At 45.6% G+C, this 25,244-nt stretch overlaps 1 protein-coding gene across 1 annotated transcript in view; it reads left to right on the top strand.

Annotated features, from left to right (window-relative positions):
* epha6 (eph receptor A6) overlaps positions 1-25,244 on the top strand; it is an 832,733-nt gene that overhangs the window by 787,552 nt on the left and 19,937 nt on the right. The window contains exon 14 of the mRNA XM_078559784.1: positions 20,241-20,390. Coding sequence (XP_078415910.1) covers positions 20,241-20,390 — 150 coding nt within the window. The remainder of the gene's footprint in view (positions 1-20,240; positions 20,391-25,244) is intronic.

Genomic DNA, 25,244 nt, shown 5'->3' with positions numbered 1-25,244 from the left:
CATACGCAGGAGGCCATTCTCTGCAAACAAAGAATATGTTCAAGCTTTGTATCTTCTTGTGAATGTTGGGCTTGGGGAGCCTATAGTTCCCCTTTGCCTTCTCCATAGCAATGCCTCGGCCAATCCGAGTCAACTTGCCAACCAATCAGCACCCTTTTCTCCTGCAGTATAAATTGTTGTGATAGTTTGAAATTTGGTATCCTTGCTTTTGTCCTAATGAGTGCAAGATGAAAAGCTTCAACAATTGTTTCAGTGTAAATGCAGCCTAAATCAACTAGAGGTTTCTTCGTTTTGGATCAGCACTGAGTGAATATAGCTGTGTTCCCAGCTATCAGTTTTTAATTTCGAAGCATTTTACATACTTTCTTTCCATGAGGCATCATGAAAAACTCCTATCAATTGAAATACATTGGAAGCCAATTCCCAAAAGGGCTTTGTAATATTGAAACCAAATGTACAGTGTCATGCTGCCTATTTTACAAAAGAAGGTACCTTGGCATTGATTTTGAGACTACCTCAAGAGGGTAATGTCACTTTGCGAGGAGTGTACATCAGCTGTAAAATAATTCCAGCCAGCATGCTGTCTGCTTTAAAGCTTAATAAGTGCTAAGGTAGGCCACTATGGTGTCTTTAGGTTTTGAATGATAGGAAACTGTCATCTAAATCATGAACAGAGTCGCTGTGCAAAGCTTAATGTACCAGTGCACCAAGCTACTTTTTCCACAAATCAGCAACAGTGCAAGAGGACAGTATAACCATGGCTCATTTCTACTGTTATTCTTTAAAAAGACATTTTTATTGCCAGTGCTGCATAACTGGGTATTCCAGCCTGGGTCTCACCGACCTTTACAGTAAGGCAGTTTCACCTATTAGTCCTTCTATTTATACAATATCAAGTATCTGCAGTAGAAAATTGTAAATTAAAACAATTGTTTGAAGCTCAATGAAGAGATTTTTATAAATTAAGTGTAGCCTGGCTTTCAGATACATTAAATAAATATACATACAATGAACCTTTAAACCTCAATAAAACAAATAATACATTATCTTTGATTTCATTTGAAATTTTTCAGCATGCACAATTTTCCTTCTGTCTCTTTACCTCAGGTTTTTCAGAAAATAGAATCTATTTCCTTATAATAGGCAAATTATATGCGGAAGGTATTTATAAACTCTGGCCCATCATTGTTCCTTAGTCTATTATCTATTTTCTCCTATTGAATTTTCAACATCATGCTGTGCATTGCAACAGATGGAGGAAACAGCATAACTGAGTTTATCCTAGAATTTAAGAAGATAAAAGTTCACAAGTTTGACAGGTCCTGGTGACAGACTGTCTATTCTTTAGAAAAGGAGAATAAGATATAGGCCTCATATTTGTCTGTTGCTGGACAAGCCTCCCTGCCAGCAGTGCTTTGAGATTACAGATCCATTACTCGTGTAAGTGTTGCTGTGTAAGCTGAACAGATTCATACCTCCGTTGGTTGGTTCAAAGTTTTGTATTTTTGTGTGTGAACTCCAGAGGGATCTGTTGAAATTACACCATAAAGTGAAGATGTTCTCAGAAATGCTGGAGTTGTAGTCATAGCAATATTGTGTTAAATTGGGAACTTAAACATGACAAATGAAGACCAAGTGCTCTCACACTGAGCCTGATTATAAGCACACACCTGTTTAAAATGATAGATGAGTGAGTACATTAAACAGCACGCAAACACATTCAACAATGTACAGCTGGAGGAAGTTGTACTCCTGGGGGAAAACCTTTGTCTCTGTGCTGACCCATTTTCCAACATGAATGGGGCAGGAGAAGATTAAAAAAAAATAGCAAAAACAAACTTATAGCTGACTTCTGGCCCCAGACCCACCAGATGTGTTTTTTTGAGGGGCCTCAATTTAGGCAACCAGCCACTCCCGCCAGAAATGGCAGAGGCCTCAGTGTTCCACCCAGCCAGGGTTATCTGATGCCTTTAGGATCCTGATGCCATTTTCATCATCAATAAGAAGAATAGAAAATAGTCAAATCCAACACAACTTAAACTGGAAGGAAGGCTGGGAATATTATTAATTTATTGATTTGGCAGTTATAAACTTTCAGAATGACCTAAATTAACCTCCACGCTCCTTCAGCAACGTTCACAGTCCTTGTCATTCTCAAACCCCAACTGAATTGTTCAGTCCTCCACTTTACGGTGCTGCTGACCTATGCTTAGTGGCTATCCCACCACAGCCCTGCCCCCCCAAAATTCTGAGCTGACTGCAAGCGCCCAAATCATGTGAGCAACATGCCACCGATACTTAAATGCGGCCTAACCATCAAAATTATCCGGCTACTGAAAACACTGGGCGGAATTTTCCCAAATTTGCACCAAGTGCGGCAGCGGGTGGGTAAAACAGCGTGCTGCCCGCCGATGGCGATGGCGGGCTTTCATGTTGTATCGTCCTGAGCCCGCCTCATTGTTTATGCACTCCCGGTAAACATGCCGTTTCCATGACAAGCAGTCTCTTCATTCGCCATCACCTCGGCGTTGCATCACGCTGGGCACCATGTTTAACGGCCAGCCACAAGCACAGAGCTCATTGTTTCCAGCTCACCACTGCTGCCCGGGAGACATGGCCCTCAAAGGCAAGAAGACTGCAGCCCCCCGATTTAATAATGGGACCCTCAGGCCACTGCTGGATGCCCCGTACCCCACTGTGACCACAGAATGGGCAGCGATGTAACCAATCCGGCTTGGGGGGCAGTGGTGGAAGAGGACAGCCACCAGTGCCACAAGAGGATGAATGATCTCCTCCGTTCCGCCAGAGTAAGTCACTCTTTTCATCACTCTCAATGCACACACTCACAAACCCATCACATATCCACAGGACCCTCACTCAGTGCTAGTTCAAGAGATATCACCGTTCACTCTCACACTCACTGTCATTGTCCTCATCCCATCAATGGGACCACTCACCGCCCACACAGGCCAGGCATACTTATCACCTGGCCTGGCAGGCGCCCTGCTTACACTTTCTCCACCTCTATACATGCAGGACAAGCTGGCACACAACAAGAGAGAGGTTGCAGATCGGTGGAGGAATGCCTGAAGTCAAGGTCCTCACGGACTTTGAAAATAGAGCCATCCAGCTGGCCGGTGATGACCAGGATCAGTCCTGTGCTGAGGGTGAGGTCGGCGCTACTCTACCTAGTGAGGATCCAGCAGTGCAACATCCATCAGACAACCATGCTGTGAGTGATGTGTCCTGTTTCACAGGCCACTGCCATGCACTAATTACCTCCCCTTGCTCTCGCAGGCACATCTGCCAAACAGCCGAAGGAGTCCATGACCCAGGGCCTCCAATCAAACCCCAAAGAAACCTCAGAAGAGGAATCTGAAGGCACCTTCCCTGAAGTAGCGCCAGCATGTCAACGCACCACGGTCAGCACTGATAGGATGACGGCCGCCATGAAGACCTTGGTCCAGAATGTCGCTCCCGCATGGGCTCAACTCCATCGCTGGTGCCTTGGTTGGCCTCCAACAGTGTGTATGCGAGAGGGATGCCAGGCAGCTCAATCTCACGCCAGCCGCCCCTGCTCCTCAAGGAGTCAGCCTGGGGCTCCTGGGCACCCATAGGGAGGAGGATCAGCAGGTGCACAATCTGGGCCCATCCATCCAGGTGACTCCGAGAGTGTCCGACCCATCCGAATTCCCTCTTCCTGGAACCTCAGCAGCTCTAGCTTCACAGGCCGAGGAGGGTGCCACTGTCACACAGCTGGACCCCGAAAGTAGGCCGGGGCCCTCCAAGTCTCGGCCGGAAGTCATCACAGACAGGGTTTGCAGTCAGCTGGCTGTCTCCACCTCCATTGTGGATGTCTGGGGGAGCAACAAGATGTAGCGGCGAGATTAGGACAGTTAAGGAGAATCAGTTGCACAGCCTGGGCACGGGTGTTAATCACTTGTACATACTGTTCACTATTGTCAATAAATTCCTAAGAATGTTTCCCCGCCTATGACTCCTCGTTCTGATGAGCAGTGTTCTTGTCACTCAGATGTGAAACCGTTCTGCACAAGATAAAGGCAGGTGTCTCAGTCCAGGGCCTCTTCCCTGTGCTTTGTGCAACCTTCGGACCACAGTGATTGTCTGGCTTCACACTCCCTGGAAACATTACTGATGCCTGCACCTCGGTGGTGCTTGTCATTGCTGCCAGAATGTTGTGGGCAGGCGTCACAGAGTTCCATCATTCTCTCTGTGTGCTCTCAGCACCTTTAAGGTGGGGCTGGCCCCCAATCTCTTCAGCATCTGTGACCAGTGATGCTGTGCACCAGCTACTGAAGGGTTCAGGTTCTGAAGGAAAACAAAGCATCATATGCTTCTAAAGTTTCATGAGCGTCTCTATGATACGGCCCTGATCACGGAGCACAAGAGAGCTGCCCTCAGCCAGACAGGAGTCAGACATTCTCAGACGCTGTGTGAAGATTTATGGCGTGTCCTCAATGTATGTTGTCATCATCCTCCTGCAATCGAGCGACTATTAGGGCCTCCACTGCGTCTCCATGTCAGGAGCATTCTCACAGAGGGTATTCTTGCTGCCATAACCAGGCTGGAGTCAAACATTCACAAATGTAATGTGAGGAACTATGGGGTCACCTCACTGCATGTCGTCATCATCCTCCACAAATCTAGCAGCTATGAGGGCCTCCCGAGTGCACCTGCCTCATCTAGCCAGCACAAGGGCCGCATCCCTATCATTGTCACCTCCGAGGAACCCCTCACCCTCATCCCCGCTGGCGTCCTCCTCATTGGAGGAGATGTGCAGCTCCTCCATCTCCTCCTCAGCCAGCTCCTCTCCCTGTTGGAGTACCAGGTTGTAAAGGGCACAGCAGACGACTATGATGCATGACACCCTCTGTGGACTGTATTGCAGGGCTCCATCAGACTGGTCCAGACACCAGAACCTCATCTTCATCATCCCAATGGTCTGCTCCACCAAGAGGCGAGCTGCAGCATGAGCCTCATTATACCGTCGCTCTGCTGTAGTCTGAGGGCGCCGCACGGGTTTCATCAGCCACAGCCCTTAGCGGGTAGCCTTTGTTCCCGAGGAGCCATCCCTGCAGCTTCTGTGGACCCTGGAAGACTGCAGGGATCTGTGACTGACTGAGGATGTAGGCGTTGTGCACACTCCCTGGAAACTGTGCACACGCCTGCAGGATGTGTTTCTGATGGTCGCACACCAGCTGCATGTTCAGTGAGTGGAAGCCCTTGCAGTTGATGTGTTGCGACAGACATCTGAGCAGCACATGAGTGCAGTCAATCGCACTCTGCACCTGTGGGAAACCCAAGATCTGGGCAAATCCAATCGCTCTTGCATCCTGGCTGTCCAGGTCCCAGGCGAAATGCACAAAGTTGTGTGCCCTCTCAAAGATGGCATCCGTGACTTTATGGATACATTTGTGGATCACAAGTTGTGAAATCCCACAGAGGTCACCTGTGGAGCCCTGAAAGGAACCACTGGCATAGAAATTGAGCACTGCGGTCACTTTCACAGCCACTGGCAGTGGACGGCCCTCCATGTCCCCTTGGCTCCAAATGTGCAATAACTGGCAGATGTGATCGACCAGTTCCCGAGACATGCGCAGTCTTTGGCGACACTGGTTCTCGGTCATCTGCAGGAATGAAAGACGGTGTCTATAGACCAGAAGTGTCGCTTGGCGCCAGCCTGCGACGGCTCGCTGTGGCTCTTGGGCGGCGTGTGCGGGAGCCCAGCCACTTCTTCTTCCAGAGCTTGCTGCTCCTGCCTCTGCGCAGCCAGGAGCCTCAGTCGCTCTCTCCTCCGTCTTCTTCGCATTCTGTAGGCCATCAGGCATATAGTTATTTCGCCAGGCTCCATGATTGTGATGTACTTCTCCTCCAGGATGAAAGAGAGAGACATGTGGTTAGCATGGGTGTATTAAGAACCTGTCCTGGTTTAGTGTGATGGCCCCTTAAGGCTTCCTGGAGAGTGCTGGCCACCACTTGGATGGCCAGAGATCACTGTGCTGCATGGCTGCCCTGTTAGCTTGAACCATGAGGGAGACTGGTTCAAACCAGGATGCTGAGATTGCAAGGGGCTGTGAGCACCTCCAGCAGTGACTGCTAATGGCCAGCTTTAGCGAAGAGATTGTACAACGTGTACAGTCCAACTGCTCTGCAGTCCACTAAAATGCTCATGAATTTGCAGTCTGGGCCGGAGGCGATGGGGGAGCTCTGGAGAACTTGGTGGCACTTTGATGCCTCTGCGTTGCTTGAGTGGGCAGATAAGCTAGGGACCCAACCCCAATCATCTCAATGTGGCTGTGCCTGAACTGTCTCAGTTGCAGAGGAATGGTCACTTTCTACAGGTTTCCTAAATGCATTGCCACTTCCCTCATCCACCCTAACCCCACCCCAAATGCTTGCGTGCTATATTCAACTGCAGGGCTGCCCTTGCAACCCCCCACCCCCGCCACCAGTCGCCTCAACGGCAGAGCTGCCCTTAATTACCACCCCCACCCCACCACCTGTCACCTCAATGGCAAGGCTACACTTACTCCCTCACCCTCAAAAGTCACCTCCGAGGCAGGGCAGCACTTAACTCCGACCCGCCCTGCACCATTGAAGCCTGCAAAGCAACAAGCGACCCTGGCGAGCTCTGCAGAACGTTGCTGTTCACTCACCTCCAGTTCACCCAAAGTGCAGACCGCCAAGTGCACGTCGCCTCTGTGCTGTTGTGAAACACGTCAGCGTGCTTTCCTGCTGACATGGGCGGACGATCCAGTGGGGGTGCAAGAGCCTGGCGGGATGGCCTGTTAATGATATGCTGATGTATTACAGTGAGGTTCCTGTCGACCGATGGCAGGAAACGTGGCCTGCCATCGACAGGCTGAGCGGACAATTGCGACCTGCCTTCCCGCTGTCATGAAACCGATCGTGCCATATTTTACGCTCACACCATCTATCACGCCCACCGCTAGCGGGCATGGAAAATTCTGCCCACTGGCTACACCCACAGTTTGATAGATACCAAAGACCAAATCCAACACTTCATACCTGGATGGCAATGGTTGCATAATAAAATTACTCTCAACAGTAATAAGCTAAGGTGATTGCTTGCCAAAATCAAAAGCAGTATATTCCATTCCACTTACTGGTATGTGTGAGTTTTTTTTTCTAATTTGAATGTTAAATGGTACAGCCCAAAGTTAGAGAGGTATTATGCAAAAGAACTAGGATTGTAGTATCTCAATATTTCATTCATCATACTAGGACTTGTTGTTCACTCCTTGAGGCATGCGTAAGTAGGATATATATCATAAGCAGAAAAACATTTAAAGATATGTCCAGTATGCCACATAGTGCACTATAACGATACATGGGTGCCTTTAATGCTCGACTACATCTTTTCAAAATTGTACCCTGTTCTAGAAATTAAAAAATCTTGGGCATGAAATTCCTCCTATCAATAATTTTTCCAAAATACCATTTTGTACTCATAATAACAGGAAGGATTTCATCCCTGCTACCCTGCCAAATAGTTCATTCAGATTGATGAATTATTTTAATTAGACCAGCTTGCCTGTGATTAGTTTCCAGATACCACATCGGATAAACAAAAATTGCATTGTTCACGTTAATAACTTCTGAAATAATTCTTTCATGACACAGCTAGTAACGTTTACCATAACTATTAATGAAGTATGTACAATATTAACACTGAACTTTTAATGATTATGTTACAGCTAGCTTGGGTGGAATTTGAGTAATGTCAATAGCTAGATAATCAAAATTATTTCGAATATTGAAAAAGCATAATTATTGGTTGATAGCCTGAAGTATTCCACAATGTCAGATCTGCTTTTTTTAGTACAGAATAACTAAGGTATATAGGATTAAGTTGCATGAGTAAACTTTGACATTTCAATATAATCGTTTCATTCAACCAAACACTATTCATCAGAGCAAGAAATGAAGCTGAAGATGTAACAAAAAAAAAACCTGCATAAGAGAGCTCCAGTATGATATTTATATCTCCATTAGTGTCACGCTTTGCTTTGGGCCTGTTTTATATAATAGATGACAAAATGCTGTCATGAGTCGAGGGGGCTGTTTGGATATTTCTGCCTTTTTAGTTTTTTCTAATAACCAAATCTGAGAGAAGTGACAAAGATTAAAATCTTTCTACTCTTCCCTTCCCTTGGCATTAACAGAAATATCCTTCATTATCTGGTATGTTGCAAACATTTTTTTTCCCACAGATTTTCTATAGGAACAGCAACTCGTCTTAAGTAAAGGATATGACAGGCACCCTCATTAGAAGAGCTGCTTGTCAGTGCAGCAGTCTGCTGGAAAATTCTTAGCAGGGATCATTTTATTGCCATTATGCCACATAATTCCAGTGAAAATCAAGACCAACAAGATTTAACTATACATTTTATAATATGTCAAATATAGGTAGAATCTAAAATATTAACAGAACAGCTCTGTGTTTGCTTATTTTAAATCCAGAGAGCTTGTATATTATGACAGTTTGTCCTTTCACTTCCAGCATTCGGTTTCAATTCAGTCATGCAAAGAGGATAAAGATCACCTTCTGCTCAGGGATGTTAAAGGCCAGGAGTGTAAGAAGTTTAAGCATTTTCAATCCATCTTTCATTGGGCTAAAATCCACAGAGCACAGCTATTCTGAATTCAGCTCCATAAGTGAAATGGAATGGCTGTCACACACAGGATTTTCGAAAAGCATTTGGTAAAGTGCAGCATAAGAGATTTTGACGAAGATAAGGATACACGGAATTAAGAGACATGTGGCCACATGGGTTGGGAGATGGTATGGGGGCAAAAGGAACTTTTCTATATTGGAAAGATATAGTGAGTGGCATTCCACAGGGATCTGTGTTGGGGTCAGGAGTTAATGTTGTTTATAATGCATCCATAAATGATGAAGATTGAGGAACAACATTAAAATTTGTTCATGACATTAAATTGGGATGCAGCAGGTTATGATAGGGACTATGAAGAACTGCAGGATTCTGACAAGAAATTGTTCTGGGTTTAATTTTTAACTTTGTACTGGTTTGTACTGCTAAAAGGCAGATGAGGAGAACAAGCACAGTATCATATATCGGCTGGAATTTTCTGTGAATCAACGAGGAGGGGAATGCGGGATCAGGACCAGTTGGCCCTGGCACTTCAATTCCAATCTCTGACCCCGGAATCTTACACAGGCTGACCAGTTAATGGCCAGCTGGTGGAGCGGCTGACAATTCAGTGGTTGGAGGTGGACTAAGGTGGTGACCACATCGTTAGCATCAGTCAGATGTACTGGTGTCATGTTTAAAGGGCCACTAGCACCAGAACAATGTTTAAAGCTTCCGTCCATACATACTTCAGACCTTCCCCTTAACCACCTCCAGCCAGCAATGCAGGCTAGCCATTTGGAGAAGGCCAAGATGTCAACAGGGAAGGCATGGTGGAGCCCTGATGATCGAGGTGCTTGTCAGCATGGCAGAAGGAAGATTCCGGTGGCCTCATAGTTCAGTAATGACTCCTTGCATGTTCTCTCCCAGCAGATTGGAAAATAGCCAATGTAACACCTTTATTCAAGAAAGGAGGGAGGCAAAAAGCAGGAAATTAATGGCCAGTTAGCCTAACATCTGTCATAGGGAAAGTGCTAGAATCCATTATTAAGGAGGTTATGGCAGGGTACTAGCTAATCACGATTTGATCAGGCAGAACCAACGTGCCTTTGTGAAAGGGAAATCATATTTAACTAATCTATTAGAGCTTTTTGACGAAGTAACATTCAAGGTGGATGAAGGGGAACTGGTAGATATGGTGCTCTTGGATTTCCAAAAGACATTTCATAAGGCATCACATCAAAGGTTACATTACAAGATAAGAGCACATGGCGTAGGGGTAACTTATTAGCATGAAGAAAGAATTGGTTAGCTGACAGGAAGTAGAGAGTAGAGATAAATGGGTCTTTTTCAGATTGGCAAGCTGTAACTAATGGAGTGCCACAGGGATCAATGCAAGGGCCTCAGCAATCTACATCAATGACGTGGTTGAAGGGATCAAATGTATGGTAGCTAAATTAGCCGATGACACCAAGATAGGTAGGAAAGTAATTTGTCAAGAGTAGGTAGAGAGTCTGCAAAGGGATAAAGACAGGTTAAGTGAGTGGACGAAAATTTGGCAGATGGAGTATAATGTGGGTAAATATGAACTTGTCCACTTTGGCCGAGAGAATAGAAAAGCAGTGTACTATTTAAATGGAGAAAGATTGCAGAACTCAGTAGTACAGAGGGATCTAGGTGCCCTCGTACATGAATGACATAAAGTTAGTTTGCAGGTGCAGCAAGTGATTAGGAAGGCAAATGGAATGTTGCCATTTATTGCAAGAGGAATGGAAAATAAAAGTAGAGAAGTTTTACTACAGATGTACAGGGCATTGTTTAGACCACTCCTGGAGTACTATGTGCAGTTTTGGTCTCCTTATTTTAAAAAGATACAATTGCTATAAAAGCAATTCAGAGAAGGTTCACTGGACTCATTCCTTTATGAAGGGATTGTCTCATGAAGAAAGGTTGAATAGGTTAGGCCTATACCCATTGGAGTTTAGAAGAATGAAAGGTGATCTCATTGCAGAATATAAGATCCTGAAGGGACTTGATAGGTGGACACCCGGAGGATGTTTCCTCTTGTGGGGGAGACTAAAACTAGGGGACACAGTTTAAAAATAAGAGGTCTCCCTTTTAAGACAGAGATGAGGAGAAACTTTTTCTCCCAAAGGGTTGACCAACAATTGTAGGTGTGTGGGATTCTCTTTCCCAGAAAGTAGTGGAGGCTGGATCTATGAAATTATTAAAGGCAGAGTTAGACAAATTTTTAAAGACGAAGGAGTCAGGGGTTATGGGGGGCAGACAGGAAAGTGGAGCTGAGACCACATGATCTTATTGAATGGTGGAGCAGGCTTAAAGGGCCAAATGGCCTACCCCTGTTCCTACGCACCTAAAAGATGCTCAGGCAAGATGGGTGGTCCTCTTCCTCAGGGACAGAAGTAGGAGACCACCCTCCCTAACTAAGCAAGCCTAGACAGAGGTCAGCAGACGTGGGGTCATTGGATAACCTGGATATGGAGCCACAAGTGTGTGAATGACCTTCTCTGCTTCGCACACCTCGGTTCCCTTAGCAACTGCGTACATGTGAGGGTGCAGTTGCTGGGGAGGGAGAGCCCACCATGTCAGTGGCAATGGGGTGAGGCTGCAACACCTCCTGTGAAAAAAATGGCTGCAGCTGTGTCAGTGGGTGCAAGCCTGGCACTGCCGACTCTCGCAAAGCCACTCCAGAGTGGCCTCATGCCACATGCAATGCCTGTTGTCCTAAACCCAGCAGCAATGATGTCAGATGCTTAGGCATTGCGCCTGTTCTTGTGGGGTGACTAACATTCCCCTTCCATGTTCCCGTAGGAGAAGTGGGCCCACAATGTGAAGGAAAAGGCCCAGACTGCAACCGGCTCTCACTTCCTGCCATCATGATGCCCATAAAGGAAAAGACAGGCTGGGCAGCATGGTGAACGGTGAGGCTGGAGTGCAGTCACAACAAGGTTAGTAGCTTCATGAGCAGCCATGAAGAAGCCTTAGGTCAGCATGCAGGATGGTGCACCTGTGTCCTACAGTGTACAGACATCAGTCTGAACACCAGCCGATTCTGGAGGCTTGTGTTTGGAAAGGCAGAACCCTTTGATCCTTCTGTTCTCTCTTGCAGGTCATGCACAGAGCTGCTGTCTCTAGGGAGCACTTATCCACCTTTGAGGAGGAAGAGGCGATCTCAAAGGGCACAGTGTCACATTATTCTCCTGCACCCTTCATTAGTGCAGATACTCTCACCTCAGTGGGTATGTGTTTGCGAGTAGATTCGGGCTCACGACCTGGCACAAGCACCACACCTGCCTGGGAACTGTCAGAGGCTGGTAACAGCTGACATTCAGAGGAATGTGGGAGGCCAGGCCCTTGCTGACCCCCAAGCTGATGTCATGCTTCTTGAGTCATCAATAAGACAGTAGATACTGGAAGTTCAGTGTAAAGTGCATAAAGATTTGATGGAGTTTCCAAAGGTATATGCACCCTGGTTTGGAAAGTGAAGGAGTCCATCCAGGCTCATGGGTGCTGCCATTCTCATCTGCACATGTGAGTTTGGTGACTCTCCTGGAGAGCCACATCCAGCAGATCAGTTTGCGGCTGCTGGAGAAACCTGCAGACCTACATACCATCAAGGTATGTAAGCTCAAGCTGCAAGCCGTAAGCTCAAGGGTGTAGTGGCAAGGCGAGAGAGGGATGAGGCACCTGGCGTCCCCACCAGGTCCTCACCATCTCAGGTGAGTATGGAGTGTGCCTTATGTGCCTTGCAAGAGATGAGAAGTGACTGCCTTCTGCATCTGGTGGCTCCTCTCAGGCACTCCAAGTGTGGACAATGCTCCTCTGCCTGTTGTTGTTGGATCACCTTGGAAGATATTGAGTGTCTTACTCTTAGCAAGAGCTCTGGCTGGAGGCAAAGATCCTTTTTTCAAAGTAACCTTTATTTACATTCTCAACTATGTACAGGATTACAAAGCACCAGGACAACACCAGTGCTCCTCTCTTAGATTCTCCTCATTCTCTTACATTTGACATCCTTATTACATAACTCCTTACGCACATGGTCAGTGTCTATTGTTAGAGATAACATTTTACGCTACACTCTACCCCTCTGCCGGTGACAATAGCGTCTCAGGTAGCCATGACAACAGTGGAGGCACCTTCACCCGTACAGGAGACCCATACCATGCCGGGGCCTGCCAGGCCTCAGGCAACCAGAGGACAGCTGCCAAAGTCATCCCAGGCTACAGGGGTAGCAAGGTTGCCTCCAGCTTGCCTCCACCGAGCTGACAGCCAGGGAAAAGCACTAAGTTGGAGCGCATGTAAAAGAATTAAGAAAACACATTAGTTCCACTTGGGCTTCATGTGTGAGTAGATAGTTAAGATATTATTGCTTGTGTCTGATTGTGTTTGTTATTAAGGGGTGATTTGTTTTCTCCACACTGCTAATGTTGGAGGCCCTCTTGAAGTGTAGGATTACCATGACTCACTGCAGGGGAAGTCTGGGAGGGACCATGACATGTGTGGTCATCTCTTAGATAGTTCAGAAGCACCGGGTGGCAAAGGAGCCTGTGCTTGCAACTGAGGTGACTGGCAACAATGGAGGGTGAATGTGGACCTCTATTTGACTGGAAGGATGATGTGGGATGGGTCACCTGAATCGTGTCTGTATCCCAAGTCTCCCTTGCGCCTATGTCATTGCTCCCTCCATGTGGTCCCTCATGTCCTTCTGGATGCTGCAGCTGATCATCACCCTCCTCATCTGAGCATGTGTCTCACTCCACTAAATCCTCATTGCTCAGGGCCTCTCCCCTCTGCAGAGTCAGGCTGTGCAAAGCACAGCGGACCAGAATGTTCTGGGAAACTCTCACTGGAGCATATTGAAGTCCCCACCGGAACGATTCAGGAACTTGAATTTCATCTTCAGGAAACCTATGGTCTGATCGATGGTGGCTCAGTTGGCTGTGTGGCTGGTGTTGTATTTCATCTTGCCTCTGTCCACGGGTTCCTCACTGGAGTCAGTGGTCACCTCTTTAGTGGGTAGCCCTTGTCGCCAAGAATACAACCTTGAAGGTGCACAGGGGAGTGAAAAGCTGTGGCACCTGGGAGTACCTGAGTGTGTAGGTGTCGTGGCTGCTGCCAGGTAACCATGCTCACACCTGCAGGATCCGCTGGTGGGGACTGCAGATCTGTTGGATGTTGATGAATGCAAACCCTTGCAGTTAATGAAGGCCTCTGGCTGGCCTGTGGGAGTCTTTGTGATCAATCGTATGCTGTCCATCACATCTTGCAACTGGGGGAATCCAGTGATGGCCCTGAATCCTCTGACTCTCTGGAACTGGCTGTCCACATCGGTTCAATACTGTAAGTATTGGCTGGCTCTCATGTTGAGGGCATCGGTCACCACTTTGATGCAATGATGTGTGGCTGATTGGGAGATGCCACTCATGTCTTGAGAAGACTCGTGGAATGAAGGGGAGGAAATTAAGGGCCATGATGACTTTCAGTGGCGCTGGGATTGGGTGACCACCAATACCAATGGATTCAGCTCATCCATCATGGTAGCAAAAAGATCTGTGGTGGCCTCTCGGGAAAGGCACAGTCTGTAGCAACACAGCCACTCTGACATTGAAAGCAGTTCATTCTCTGTCTCTATACCCTTGCTACAGGATACCTTCATCTCCATATTCGCGGTCCCGTCTGCAGCCTTCTGCCACTTCCCCATTCCAAGGTTACTTCTGCGGGTGGCTACGAGGTTGTGGCTGTCTGGATCTGTGTGCCCGCACCTCTCCCCCTCTCATGTTGTCCTCCTCACTGGAGAATCCGCTGCCATCTCCTGAGTTAATGATGTCCATGGTACTTGGGCACTACTGGTCTGAAGGACCACTCTGCCATTTGCTTCTTCCTCACAGTGCCCATCCCACCCCCTCTTCACCCCTCTTGATGGAGCCACGTGCCAGCAGCCAGATAGCACAATGAAGGCGCGATCCCAAATCCCTGGCACCTGCACTCTTCCTCCTTGGCACTAATCACTCTGGCCACTCTGCACCAGCCTTCCTGTGAAGATGAACTGCCTCACCCCATGGCTGCCAAATGCAGCAATGGCCTCAGCTGCTGGTCTCTGACGCCCCATGCTTCCCATGCACTCTCTGTAAAATTCCAACAGACCTGTAACCTGCCATTCCATTAGAAGTTTAATGATTTTAACACATTCTAAATGCCAGTTTGCTGTAAGTGCGCACCATTCATGCTTGACTTACCATTAGCCGCTGGTAATAGATGGACCCGGCGTGATGATGGAGGTCTGTACCTATGCCACTCCTTGTGATTTTATCCCACCCAGCAACCCTCTCCCCCACCTCCAAGGTTGTCCATGCCAGGGGTGGAAAATCCAGGCATGGTATTTGTTAAAGGAAAAGCCAAGAGTGTGTGATCTGACCAGCTGGCACAGTAAAATTCCACAGTGGGAATTATGAAAGAAAAACAGAATGGCAAGACTCAGATGCTGCAGATTTCAAATTGAATGGTAGGAACCATATGGCATCAACAGAAAAAGGAAGATTTAGCATTTATATAGTGTCATTCATGACCTCAGAATGTCCCAAAGCACCTTACATTTGAAGTGTCATTACTGTTATAATGTAAGTGATGCAGCACCTCTTTTACACAGCAAGCTTCCATAACCAGTAATGAGATGATGAGCAGTTAATCTGTTTTAGATGTTGATTGAGGGATACCTCCCAGGGTACTGGGGGAATTACCCTGCTCTTCTTCAAATAATGCAGTGGGATCTTTTATGTCCACCGGAGAGGCAAAACACAATCTAGATTTTATGTCACATGAAAATCATGGTCAAGCATTTAATAATGATAGGTGCAGCCTTCTCTTTCAGTGGAACCTCAATAGGGTTCAGACTACATTTCTGTGAACGTCTGTTGCCCTGAGAGAAAGTCAGTTTCAACTTTATACAACAGCAACAACGTCTACAGCATTTTTAACATAGCAAAACATCCCAAGGCACTTCACAAGAGCATTATCAAACAAAATTTGACACAAAGTCAGGTAAGAAGATATTAGGACAGGTGACAAGAAGCTTTTAAGGAGCATCTTAAAGAAGGAGAAAGAACTAGAGAATCGAAGATGTTTACAGAGGGAATTCCCAAGTTTAGGGCCTAGGCGGTTGATGACATGGCCGTCAGCAGAGGATGGATATGTTTCTGTTTGTACCAGCTAGCAGAGAGGAACTAAGTGTGGAACTTACCCCTCGAAGCATACATCAAAAGCTTCTGTTTTGAAGTCTATGGAACAGATTTTCACTCATTGCCTGGCCAGTAATGTTCCAGAGCAGATCATCCATCCATTCAAGCCCTCACACCCACCCAACTCTGCAACTTTCACTCCATTAACGATCTGCTCTGTCAGATTATTGCCCAAGCGATGAAGACAAGTATCTATCCCTATACAGAGAGCGAGTGCTACTGTAGTTTGCATGTAATTAATATATTTACCAGCAATGTGTCTGATTAACTTCCTTCTGGAAACAAACTGAGCTTGTTTCTTTCCTGAAGGCGTTTTTGTTTCAAAGTAAACATATATAGTCTTTCATGGTTGAGGTTCTAGAGGCTGAATGAATACATGCCAGGCAAATTGGCATATGCCAACCCATATCTCCAGGCCTTGGCATACCTACCTGCCAGTGATTGAGGATAATTGCCTCAGCTTTCTCCAGGCCAACAATAGCAGAGCTTTGACATCTGCAGCTATGTTGTCAAATAGGCTGTGCCAGTAGTTAACAAGGCCATCACTGCCCTCAAGTGCCAGACCTGGGGCTCATTCCCAGAAGGCAAGGTAATATCTGTTAATCTGCAGCTCACATATGTGTGAAAGGATGAATGATCTGCCAGTCAGCATGGTCAGCACTTTCATCTCCTTCCCTAATGAATGCCATAACACAGCTACTTGATGCTAAGACAGCTTTGTATTTCCCAAAGTGCAGTGACCACTGATGGCTGCCATTTGCACAGCCCCAAACTCACCCTGTGTCATTGGGTGACTATATTTGTGATACTATTCGGCTGGATCTGTTAGTGATGAAGATGTGACTTACACTGTTGACTGCATTTTGTATTGTGATTTTGCCTTTGTCGTTGGCTGCAGTGGGAACTTTCTGTTCAGGCTGCAGTGTGGATCCATCAATGAGGTAAGGAGGGAGGCTTAGTGGCGAGGCATACTTGCAATGAAGCCACACCCACTTTGTCATCATGAACTGAAGGTCCTTTGAGGTCTGCTTACAATTCAGTGTTTGCAATGTAATTTCATTCTAGCTCCCCTCCCTTTCCGCAGTGCTGCTACCAACACCACCCACACGCTCCCCCAATCCCATTCCCAGTCCCTCTCATCCCTCCCCTGGTGCCACACACACCTCCCTTCCCCAGTGCCAAATAAACCCTTTCCTGTCACCTACGCATCCTGTAAACGCACCCTCCCGCACCCCCAGCTCACCCATCCTCCCGTCATCACACACCCAGCAAACAACACCACGGGCTCTGGCCCAACATCAAATAAAGATGTTTTACTTACTTGTACCACACAGACTCCAGAGTGGCTGTTTTTCCTTCACAACAATGTGGTGCCAATCAAGTGGGCTGATTTGTCCTAGATGGTGTCAAGCTTCTTGAGTGTTGTTAGAACTGCACTCATCCAGGCAAGTAGAGAGTATCCCATCACACTCCTGACTTGTGACTTGTAGATGGTGGACATGTGTTGGGAAGTCAGGAGGTGAGTTAGTGGCGGCTCTGACCTCTTGTAGCCACAGTATTTATATCGCTGGACCGGTTCAGTTTCTGGTCAGTGGTCGCTGAGTCTCCCCAGGATGTTGATAGTGTGGGATTCAGCAATGATAATGCCATTGAATGCCATGGAGAGATGGTTAGATTCTCTCCTGTTGGAGATGGTCATTGCCTGGCATTGCATGATGTGAATGTTACTTGCCACTTATCAGCTCAAGCCTAGGCCTTGCTGCATGTGGATATGGACTGCTTTAATATCTGAGGAGTCACAAATGATGCTGAATATTGTGCAATCATCAGCAAACATCCCCACTTCTGACCTTATGATGGAGGGAAGGTTATTGATGAAGCAGCAGAAGATGGTTGGGCCTAGGACACTACCCTGAGGGACTTGCAATAATATCCTGGGACTGAGACGATTGACCTCTGTGCTAGGTTTGACTCCAACCAATGGAGAATTTTCTCCCGATTTCCATTGCCTTCAATTATTCTAGGGCTGTTGATGCCACATGGTCAAATGCTGCCTCGATGTCAAGGACAGCCACTTCTACTTCATCTCTTGAGTTCAGCTCTTCTGTCCAGGTTTGGACCAAGGCTGTAATGAGGTAAGGAGCTGGGTGGCCCTAGCAGGACACAAACTGAGCATCAGTGAGCAGGTTATTGTTGAGTAAGTGCCGCTTGATAGCACTGTCGACAACAACTTTCATCACTTTGCTGATGATTAAGAATAGTCTGATGGGATGGTAACTAGCCAGGGGTTGGACTTGTCCTGCTTTTTTGTGGACAGAACATACCTGGGTAATTGTCCACATTGCTGGGTCAATGCCAGTGTTGTCACTGTACTGAAACAGCTTGGCTAGGGGCACAGCAAGTTCTAGAGCATAAGTCTCCAGTGCTATTGTGGGAATGTTGTCAGGGTCCATAGCCTTTGCAGTATCCAGGGCCTTCAGCCGTTTCTTGATATCACATGGAGTGATTCAAATTGGCTGAAGACTGGCATCTGTGATGCTGGGAACCTCCAGAGGAGGCCGAGATGGATCATCCATTTGACATTTCTGGTTGAAGGTAGTTGCAAATGCTTCAGCCTTATCTTTTGCATTGATGTGCTGAGCTATGTCATCATTGAGGATGGGGATGTTTGTGGAGCCTCCTCCTACCTTTATTTATTTGATTGTCCACCACTGTTCACAACTGAATTGGCAGAACTGCAGAGCTTAGACCTGACCCGTTGGTCATGGGAGCACTTAGCTCTGTCTATCGCGCGCTGCTTCCATTGTTTGGCATGCAAGTAGTCCTGTGTTGTAGCCTCACCAGGTTGACATCTCATTTTTAGGTATGCCTGGTGCTGCTCATGGCAAGCCCTTCTGCACTCTTCATTGTACCAGAGTTGATCCCCTGGCTTGATGGTAATGGTAAAGTGGGGGATATGTTGGGCCATGAGGTTACATATTGTGGTTGAATACAATTCTGCTGCTGTGCCTCACAGATACCAATTTTGAGTTGCTAGATCTGTTCGAAATCTACCCCACTTACCACAGTGGGAGTACCAAACAATATGATGGAGGGGATCCTCAATATGAAGGCGGGACTTTTGTCTCCACAAGGATGCAGTGGTCACTCCTACCGATTGTCATGAACAGATGCATCTGTGACAGGTAGATTGATGAGGACAAGGTCAAATAGGTTTTTCCCTCCTGTTGGTTCCCTCATGACCTGCTTCAGACCCCAGTCTAGCAGTTATGTTCTTTAAGACTCAGCCAGCTCAGTGAGTCATGATGCTATCGAGCCACTCTTGGTGATGGACAGTGAAGTCCCCCATCCAGAGTGCATTCTGTGCCCTTGCCAACCTCAGTGCTTCTTCCAATTGGTGTTCAACACCAGCTGAGGGGGAGCAGTAGGTGATAGTCAGCAGGAGGTTTCCATGCCCATGTTTGACCTGATGCCATGTGAGTTCATGGGGTTCGGAGACAATGTTAAGGATTCCCAGGGCAACTCCCTCCCGATTGTATATCACTGTGCCAGCACCTCTCCTGGTTCTGGAGTCACATGTAGGTCAGACCAGGTAAGGATAGCAGATTTCCTTCCCTAAAGGACATTAGAGAATCAGATGGGTTTTTACAACAATCGATGAATAGTTGTCACCATTATGGAGACCACCTTTTAATTCCAGATTTATTAATTGAATTTAACTTCCACCAGCTGCCGTGGTAGGATTTGAACCCATGTCCCCAGACCAGTGACATTAGCACTATGCCACCTCTTTTACACCTTCCCACTTCCTGCCCACTCAAGTTCCCTTGCATTCTCTTTCCCAGTGTATGCAGGAAATGCATTTTATGGATTTACATAACTTCAGCTTAAGTATTCTAGCAATGTACATTGTATTCCAGAAGCAGCAATCCCACTGACAATGAGAGTATGGTATCAGTCTCATTAACAAGCTAATTGTCCTCAGCAGCCAATTTAGTAAGCAGCTCTGAGAGATCCAGTAAACTCTTACATTGTATATAACTTGGGCTGGGTCTTACTAGAGTTTGTTCAAACGTTATTCTTCAGCATTGTTATTTCACATCTTTAGACACACACATCCATGACCAAAATCTGCCAACTGTAAGACAAGGATATGGAGCTGTTAATTTAGTAGTAATGTAGACAAGGCTTAAAGTGGATTAACAAAAAAAATCTTGTAAAATAAAAACAGGAAATGCTGGAAATACTCAGCAGGTCTGGCAACACCTGTGGAGAGAGAAACAGAGTTAATGTTTCAGGTCAAGGGTTGGACTGATAACTCATATTGCCTTCTTTCTTGGTACAGGGTGGAAAAATCCCTATTCGGTGGACCGCTCCTGAAGCAATAGCCTACAGGAAGTTCTCTTCAGCAAGTGATGTATGGAGTTATGGAATTGTAATGTGGGAAGTGATGTCATATGGGGAAAGACCTTATTGGGAGATGTCCAACCAAGATGTAAGTTATTCATATACATCGTCCTGCCACAATATATTTTATGTGTTTAAAGCTGTGTGACTCAATATTTGTATCATTACATTCTGCATTTCAACAATTCATAGAAGCGAGATAAGAGCAGATTTTCTGATCAGCTATGCCCAATCAGAAAACGTATGTAAGAAGATAAGGAATAGGAGTAGAAGTGGACCATAGCCTGCTCTGCCATTCAATACAATCATGGCTAATAATTGGCCTTAACTCCACGCCCGCCCACTCCCTTGATTCCCTAAGAGACCAAAAATCTGTGTATCTTGGCCTTAAATATTTTCAATGATGGAGTGCCCACAACCCTCTGGGGTAGAGAATTCCAAACTTTCACAACCCTCTCAGTGAAGAGATTGCTCCTCATCTCAATGCTAAATGGTTGGCCCCTTTTCATGAGACAGTGCTCTTGTGTTCTAGATTCCAGAGCCAGGGAAATCAACTTTGCACTGTTGCCCTATCAAGCCACTTCATCTTATATGTTTCAATGAGATCACCTCTCATTTTTCTAAACTACAGAGAATATAGGCTCAATTTACTCAGCCTCTCGTCATAGGACAACCCCCTCAACCCTGGAACCACACATGTGAACCTCTGCTGTACCACCTTCAATGTAAGTATATCCTTCCTTAGATATATAGACCAAAGCTGCACATAGTACTCCTGGTGTGGTCTCACCAAAACCCCGTACAATTGTAGCAAGACTTCCTTATTCTTATACTCCAATCACCTTGCAATAAAGGCCAACATTTGCCTTCCTAATTGCTTTCTGTATCTGCATGCTAACTCTCTGCGTTCCTTGAATGAGAACACTCAAATCCCGCTGAACATTTAAAAAATATTCTGCTTTTCTATTCTAACTACCAAAGTGAACAAATTCCCACTTCCCACATTATACTCCATCTGTCATCCTGTTGCCCACTCACTGAACCAGTTTACATCTCTTTGCAGCCTCTTTGTGCCCTCATGAAAGCTTATGCTCCCACTGAACTCTGTAATGTAAGCAGACTTGGATACATCACTCTCGGTCCATGTCAGTAATATAGGATGTAAATAGCTGAGATCCCAGCACTGATCTGTGCAGCACCCCACTGCTCATAGCCTGCCAACTTGAAAATGCCCCATTTATTACTCGTTGCTTCCTGTCTGTAACCAATCCTTAATCCCTGCTAATATATTACCCCCAACTGCATGAGTCCTTATCTTGCATATTGACTTTCCATGTGGCACCTTATCAAATGCCTTTTGGAAATCCAGGTATACTACATGTACTGGTACCCCTTTGCCAATCCCACTCATTACACCTTCAAAAGACTTGAATAAATTTGTCTATTTCCCTTGTGTAAAATCATACTAACATCGTCTGATCAACCATCCTTCATAATGGTTTGCAGCACTTTCCCAACAACTGCTGTCAGGTTAACTGACCTGTAGTTCCCTGTTATCTCTCGCCCTCCTTTCTTGTGTGACAATGTTACATTTGCTAACTTCCAATCTGCTGGGACTGTTCCAGAATTTAGGGAATTTTGGAAAACATAACCAGCGCATCCACTCTCTCTGCAGTCTACAGCTGTCTCTTTTAGAACCCCAGGATGCAGATCACCAATTCCTGGGGATTTGTCAGATGTTAGTCCCTCATGCTTCTCCTAATACTTCTTCTCTACTGATATTAATTATCTTAATTTCTTCACTTTTTTAACGCCTAGGTTTCCCTCTATTTTTGGCATATAACTTGTATATTCTACTGTGAAGACAGACATAAAATATTTACAAAAAACTACTGCGGATGCTGGAAATCCAAAACAAAAACAGAATTACCTGGAAAAACTCAGCAGGTCTGGCAGCATCGGTGGAGAAGAAAAGAGTCGACGTTTCGGGTCCACATGACCCTTCAGCAGAACTGTTCTGCTGAAGGGTCGTGTGGACCCGAAACGTCGACTCTTTTCTTCTCCACCGATGCTGCCAGACCTGCTGAGTTTTTCCAGGTAATTCTGTTTTTGTTTTTGACATAAAATATTTGTTTGATGCCTCTCCCATTTCCTCATTTCCCATGCTAATTCTCCTGTCTCTACTTCTAGTGCACCAATGCTTACTTTAGCTACTCTCTATGTTTTTATATTTTTGCAAAAGCTGCTACAATCTGTTTTTATCTTCCTGGCTAGTTCATTCTCATATATTTTTTCCTTTTTTATGAACTTTTTGGCAGCCCTTTGCTAGTTTAAAAGAAAACCCAATCCTCAGATTTACTAGTATTTGCAAAATTATAAGCCTCTTCTTTTATTCTAGCATGATCCCTAAACTCTTAGTAAGCCATGGATGGATCGTTCTTGCTGAGTTTTTGTTTTCAGTGGAATATATTTTTGTTGAACATTCTGAATTGTTTCATTGTTTTCCCTTGTTTATTTACCACCATATGTTTTAATCTGTATACCCAATCAACCTTAGCAGTTCTCCCCTCACGCCTATGTAATTGGCTTTGTTAAAGTTTAAGATTCTTGGGCAGAAATTTCCCCCCGTTGGGGGGGGGGGATTTTGCGGGGGTGGGCGGAAAGCCAATTGGCGCCCCCCAATCGGGGCCACATGCCATTTTATATGGGCGGGCCAATTAAGGCCCACCCAGCGTGACGCACTCCCGGAAGCGCTGAGCGCTCCCTGTGTGGCTGGGGGGGGTGGGGGGTGGGAGTCCCTGAATCGAGGCCTGCGCTCTTTCTGCGAAAGAGCCCAAAAGAGTGTAGAAATCTCCCTGAGGCACGGAGCTGCCTCAGGGAGATTAAGTTCGGAATGTAAGTTTTTATTAAAGTCAGAAAAGAATTATTTAGACATGTCCCCTCATGTGACAGCATCACATGAGCTGTGGGAACATGTTTATCAAAAGTTTGAAAATTCTTTGTTTAATTTATAAACGCTTCATGAAACTTCATCCCACCCATGGATGAAGTTTCATGAAAAATGTGAAGGCCGCCTGGGCTCTTCACCTGCCCGCCAACCTTAAGGTTGGATGGGCAGCTCAGGTTCTTGTTTCAATTGATATTTAAATGGCCTTAATAGGCCTTTCACAGTTTGGCAAGCACACACCCAACTTGGCTGTGCACCCGCCGAACTGAAAATCTAAATGACGCGCGGTGACGCTGAGATTCCTGCGCATCGTTTTACGCGTTGGCAAGCGGGCCCCACCCCCGCTCATCTACCCGAAAATTCTTGCCCTTGTTTGTGATTGGAGTATGTCGTTGTCAAACTTAATATGGAATTCATTTGTATTGTGATCACTGTTTCCTGATGGTTCTTTTACTATGAGATTACTAATTAACCCTGTCTCATTTCTAAAATAGTTTTAAACCTGGTTGGTTTCGTTACATGTTGCTCCAGGAAATTGTCACAAAAACATTCTACCAACTTACCTTTCAGACCAGCGTTGCCAATTTGATTGGTCCAGGTTAAAGTCACCCACAATTATTACATTGCCTTTGTTGCATGCTCCAATGCTCTTGTTCCTCCAAGTCACACACCATCCTGACCTGGAACCATATCACTGGTCCTACATTGTTGCTGAGTCAAAATCCTGGAATTCCCTGCCTAACAGCACTGTGGGAGCAACTTCAGCATATGGACTGCAGCAGCTCACCACCACCACATTCTCAGGTGAAATTAGGGATGGGTAATAAATGCTGGCTTTACCAGTAATACCCACATCCCATGAGTGAATAAAAATAATTTCCATTCAATTTTTCAGTCAACTTTTTAATGGCACAATTTTGAATTAATTGTATTAGTGTTAGCTCCTGTGACTTTATTTAGACATTAAGTTATGTTATACCTGTCTGCTCTGATCCTATTTTCCATTCTTTCCATGCACCCTTTTATATTATTTATTTTCAAATATTCATTCAACACGTTTTTAATTTATGTAATAAGGTTTAATTCCATGACTCTGTGCTTCTAGGGGGAAAGCTGTGCTCAAAAGAAGCATGGTTCACAGATAGGATTACAACATTGTCGCCCCAATTAGCCAACCAAGGCCCCTATGGAGCCCCCAGCAGGGCACATAGGATTGTGGAATTATCTCTCTAGTGCCTACCTCAATATCAATTTATAGTAAAACACTCCACTTCAAATCATTTTAATTTTTCTAATGATAATACATGTCTTGTAAATTGCAACTTGATGAGCTGCCAACTGATCTGACCAGCTGTTTAGAAAGAATTTTTGAACCTGCTGAAGGGACCTCTTGTTGTGTGTTAGGAAAAGGCCTGCAAAATCTCCAAAGAAAATGCAGATTAAACAGCTTTGCCATCTGTTTGCTGACAAAACAAAGCACTAGAAACTGCACAATTGTTTTGGTGAAATTATCAGTATTTTATACACAGTGGTTGCAATTCTGATAAACGTGCATTCTGCTAATTCTAAACACTAACTTCCCTAAGGTGGGTGGGTGGGGCAGGATTGTAGGCAGAAGATGTACCAACCCCTAACACGGAGGACATGTGCAAAATCAGTATAATGAAGGCAAAACCTGATCTGCTAAAAATTCTATTATATAAGCTAAAATTGCATGTTAGCTGAAGCCTGTAGTATTTGCAAGAGTTGTCAAGCTGTGAAGTGACTGAGTTTTTAGCCTTTGACTGTTCAGAAACTTTCACTGAAATACCTGTTTTGACTGAAGCAAATAGACATTTGTTTCAGCTCTGCTGTTAAGAAGGACTCTACAAGATGTTAGTCAGTGGTTTAGGGCAAGGAAATCTTTTCATCCCACCATTATGCATTGGAGCCCTTAGGATGGTGTTCATATTAGAACAGAAACAGAAGGAAGAAATAATGGGACATACATATATG

Source organism: Cetorhinus maximus, chromosome 16 (genome assembly GCF_964194155.1).
Source record: "Cetorhinus maximus chromosome 16, sCetMax3.hap1.1, whole genome shotgun sequence".
Taxonomy (NCBI): domain Eukaryota; kingdom Metazoa; phylum Chordata; class Chondrichthyes; order Lamniformes; family Cetorhinidae; genus Cetorhinus; species Cetorhinus maximus.
Note: the sequence above shows the minus strand (reverse complement) of the source record. Positions and strands in the feature narration are given on the sequence as shown.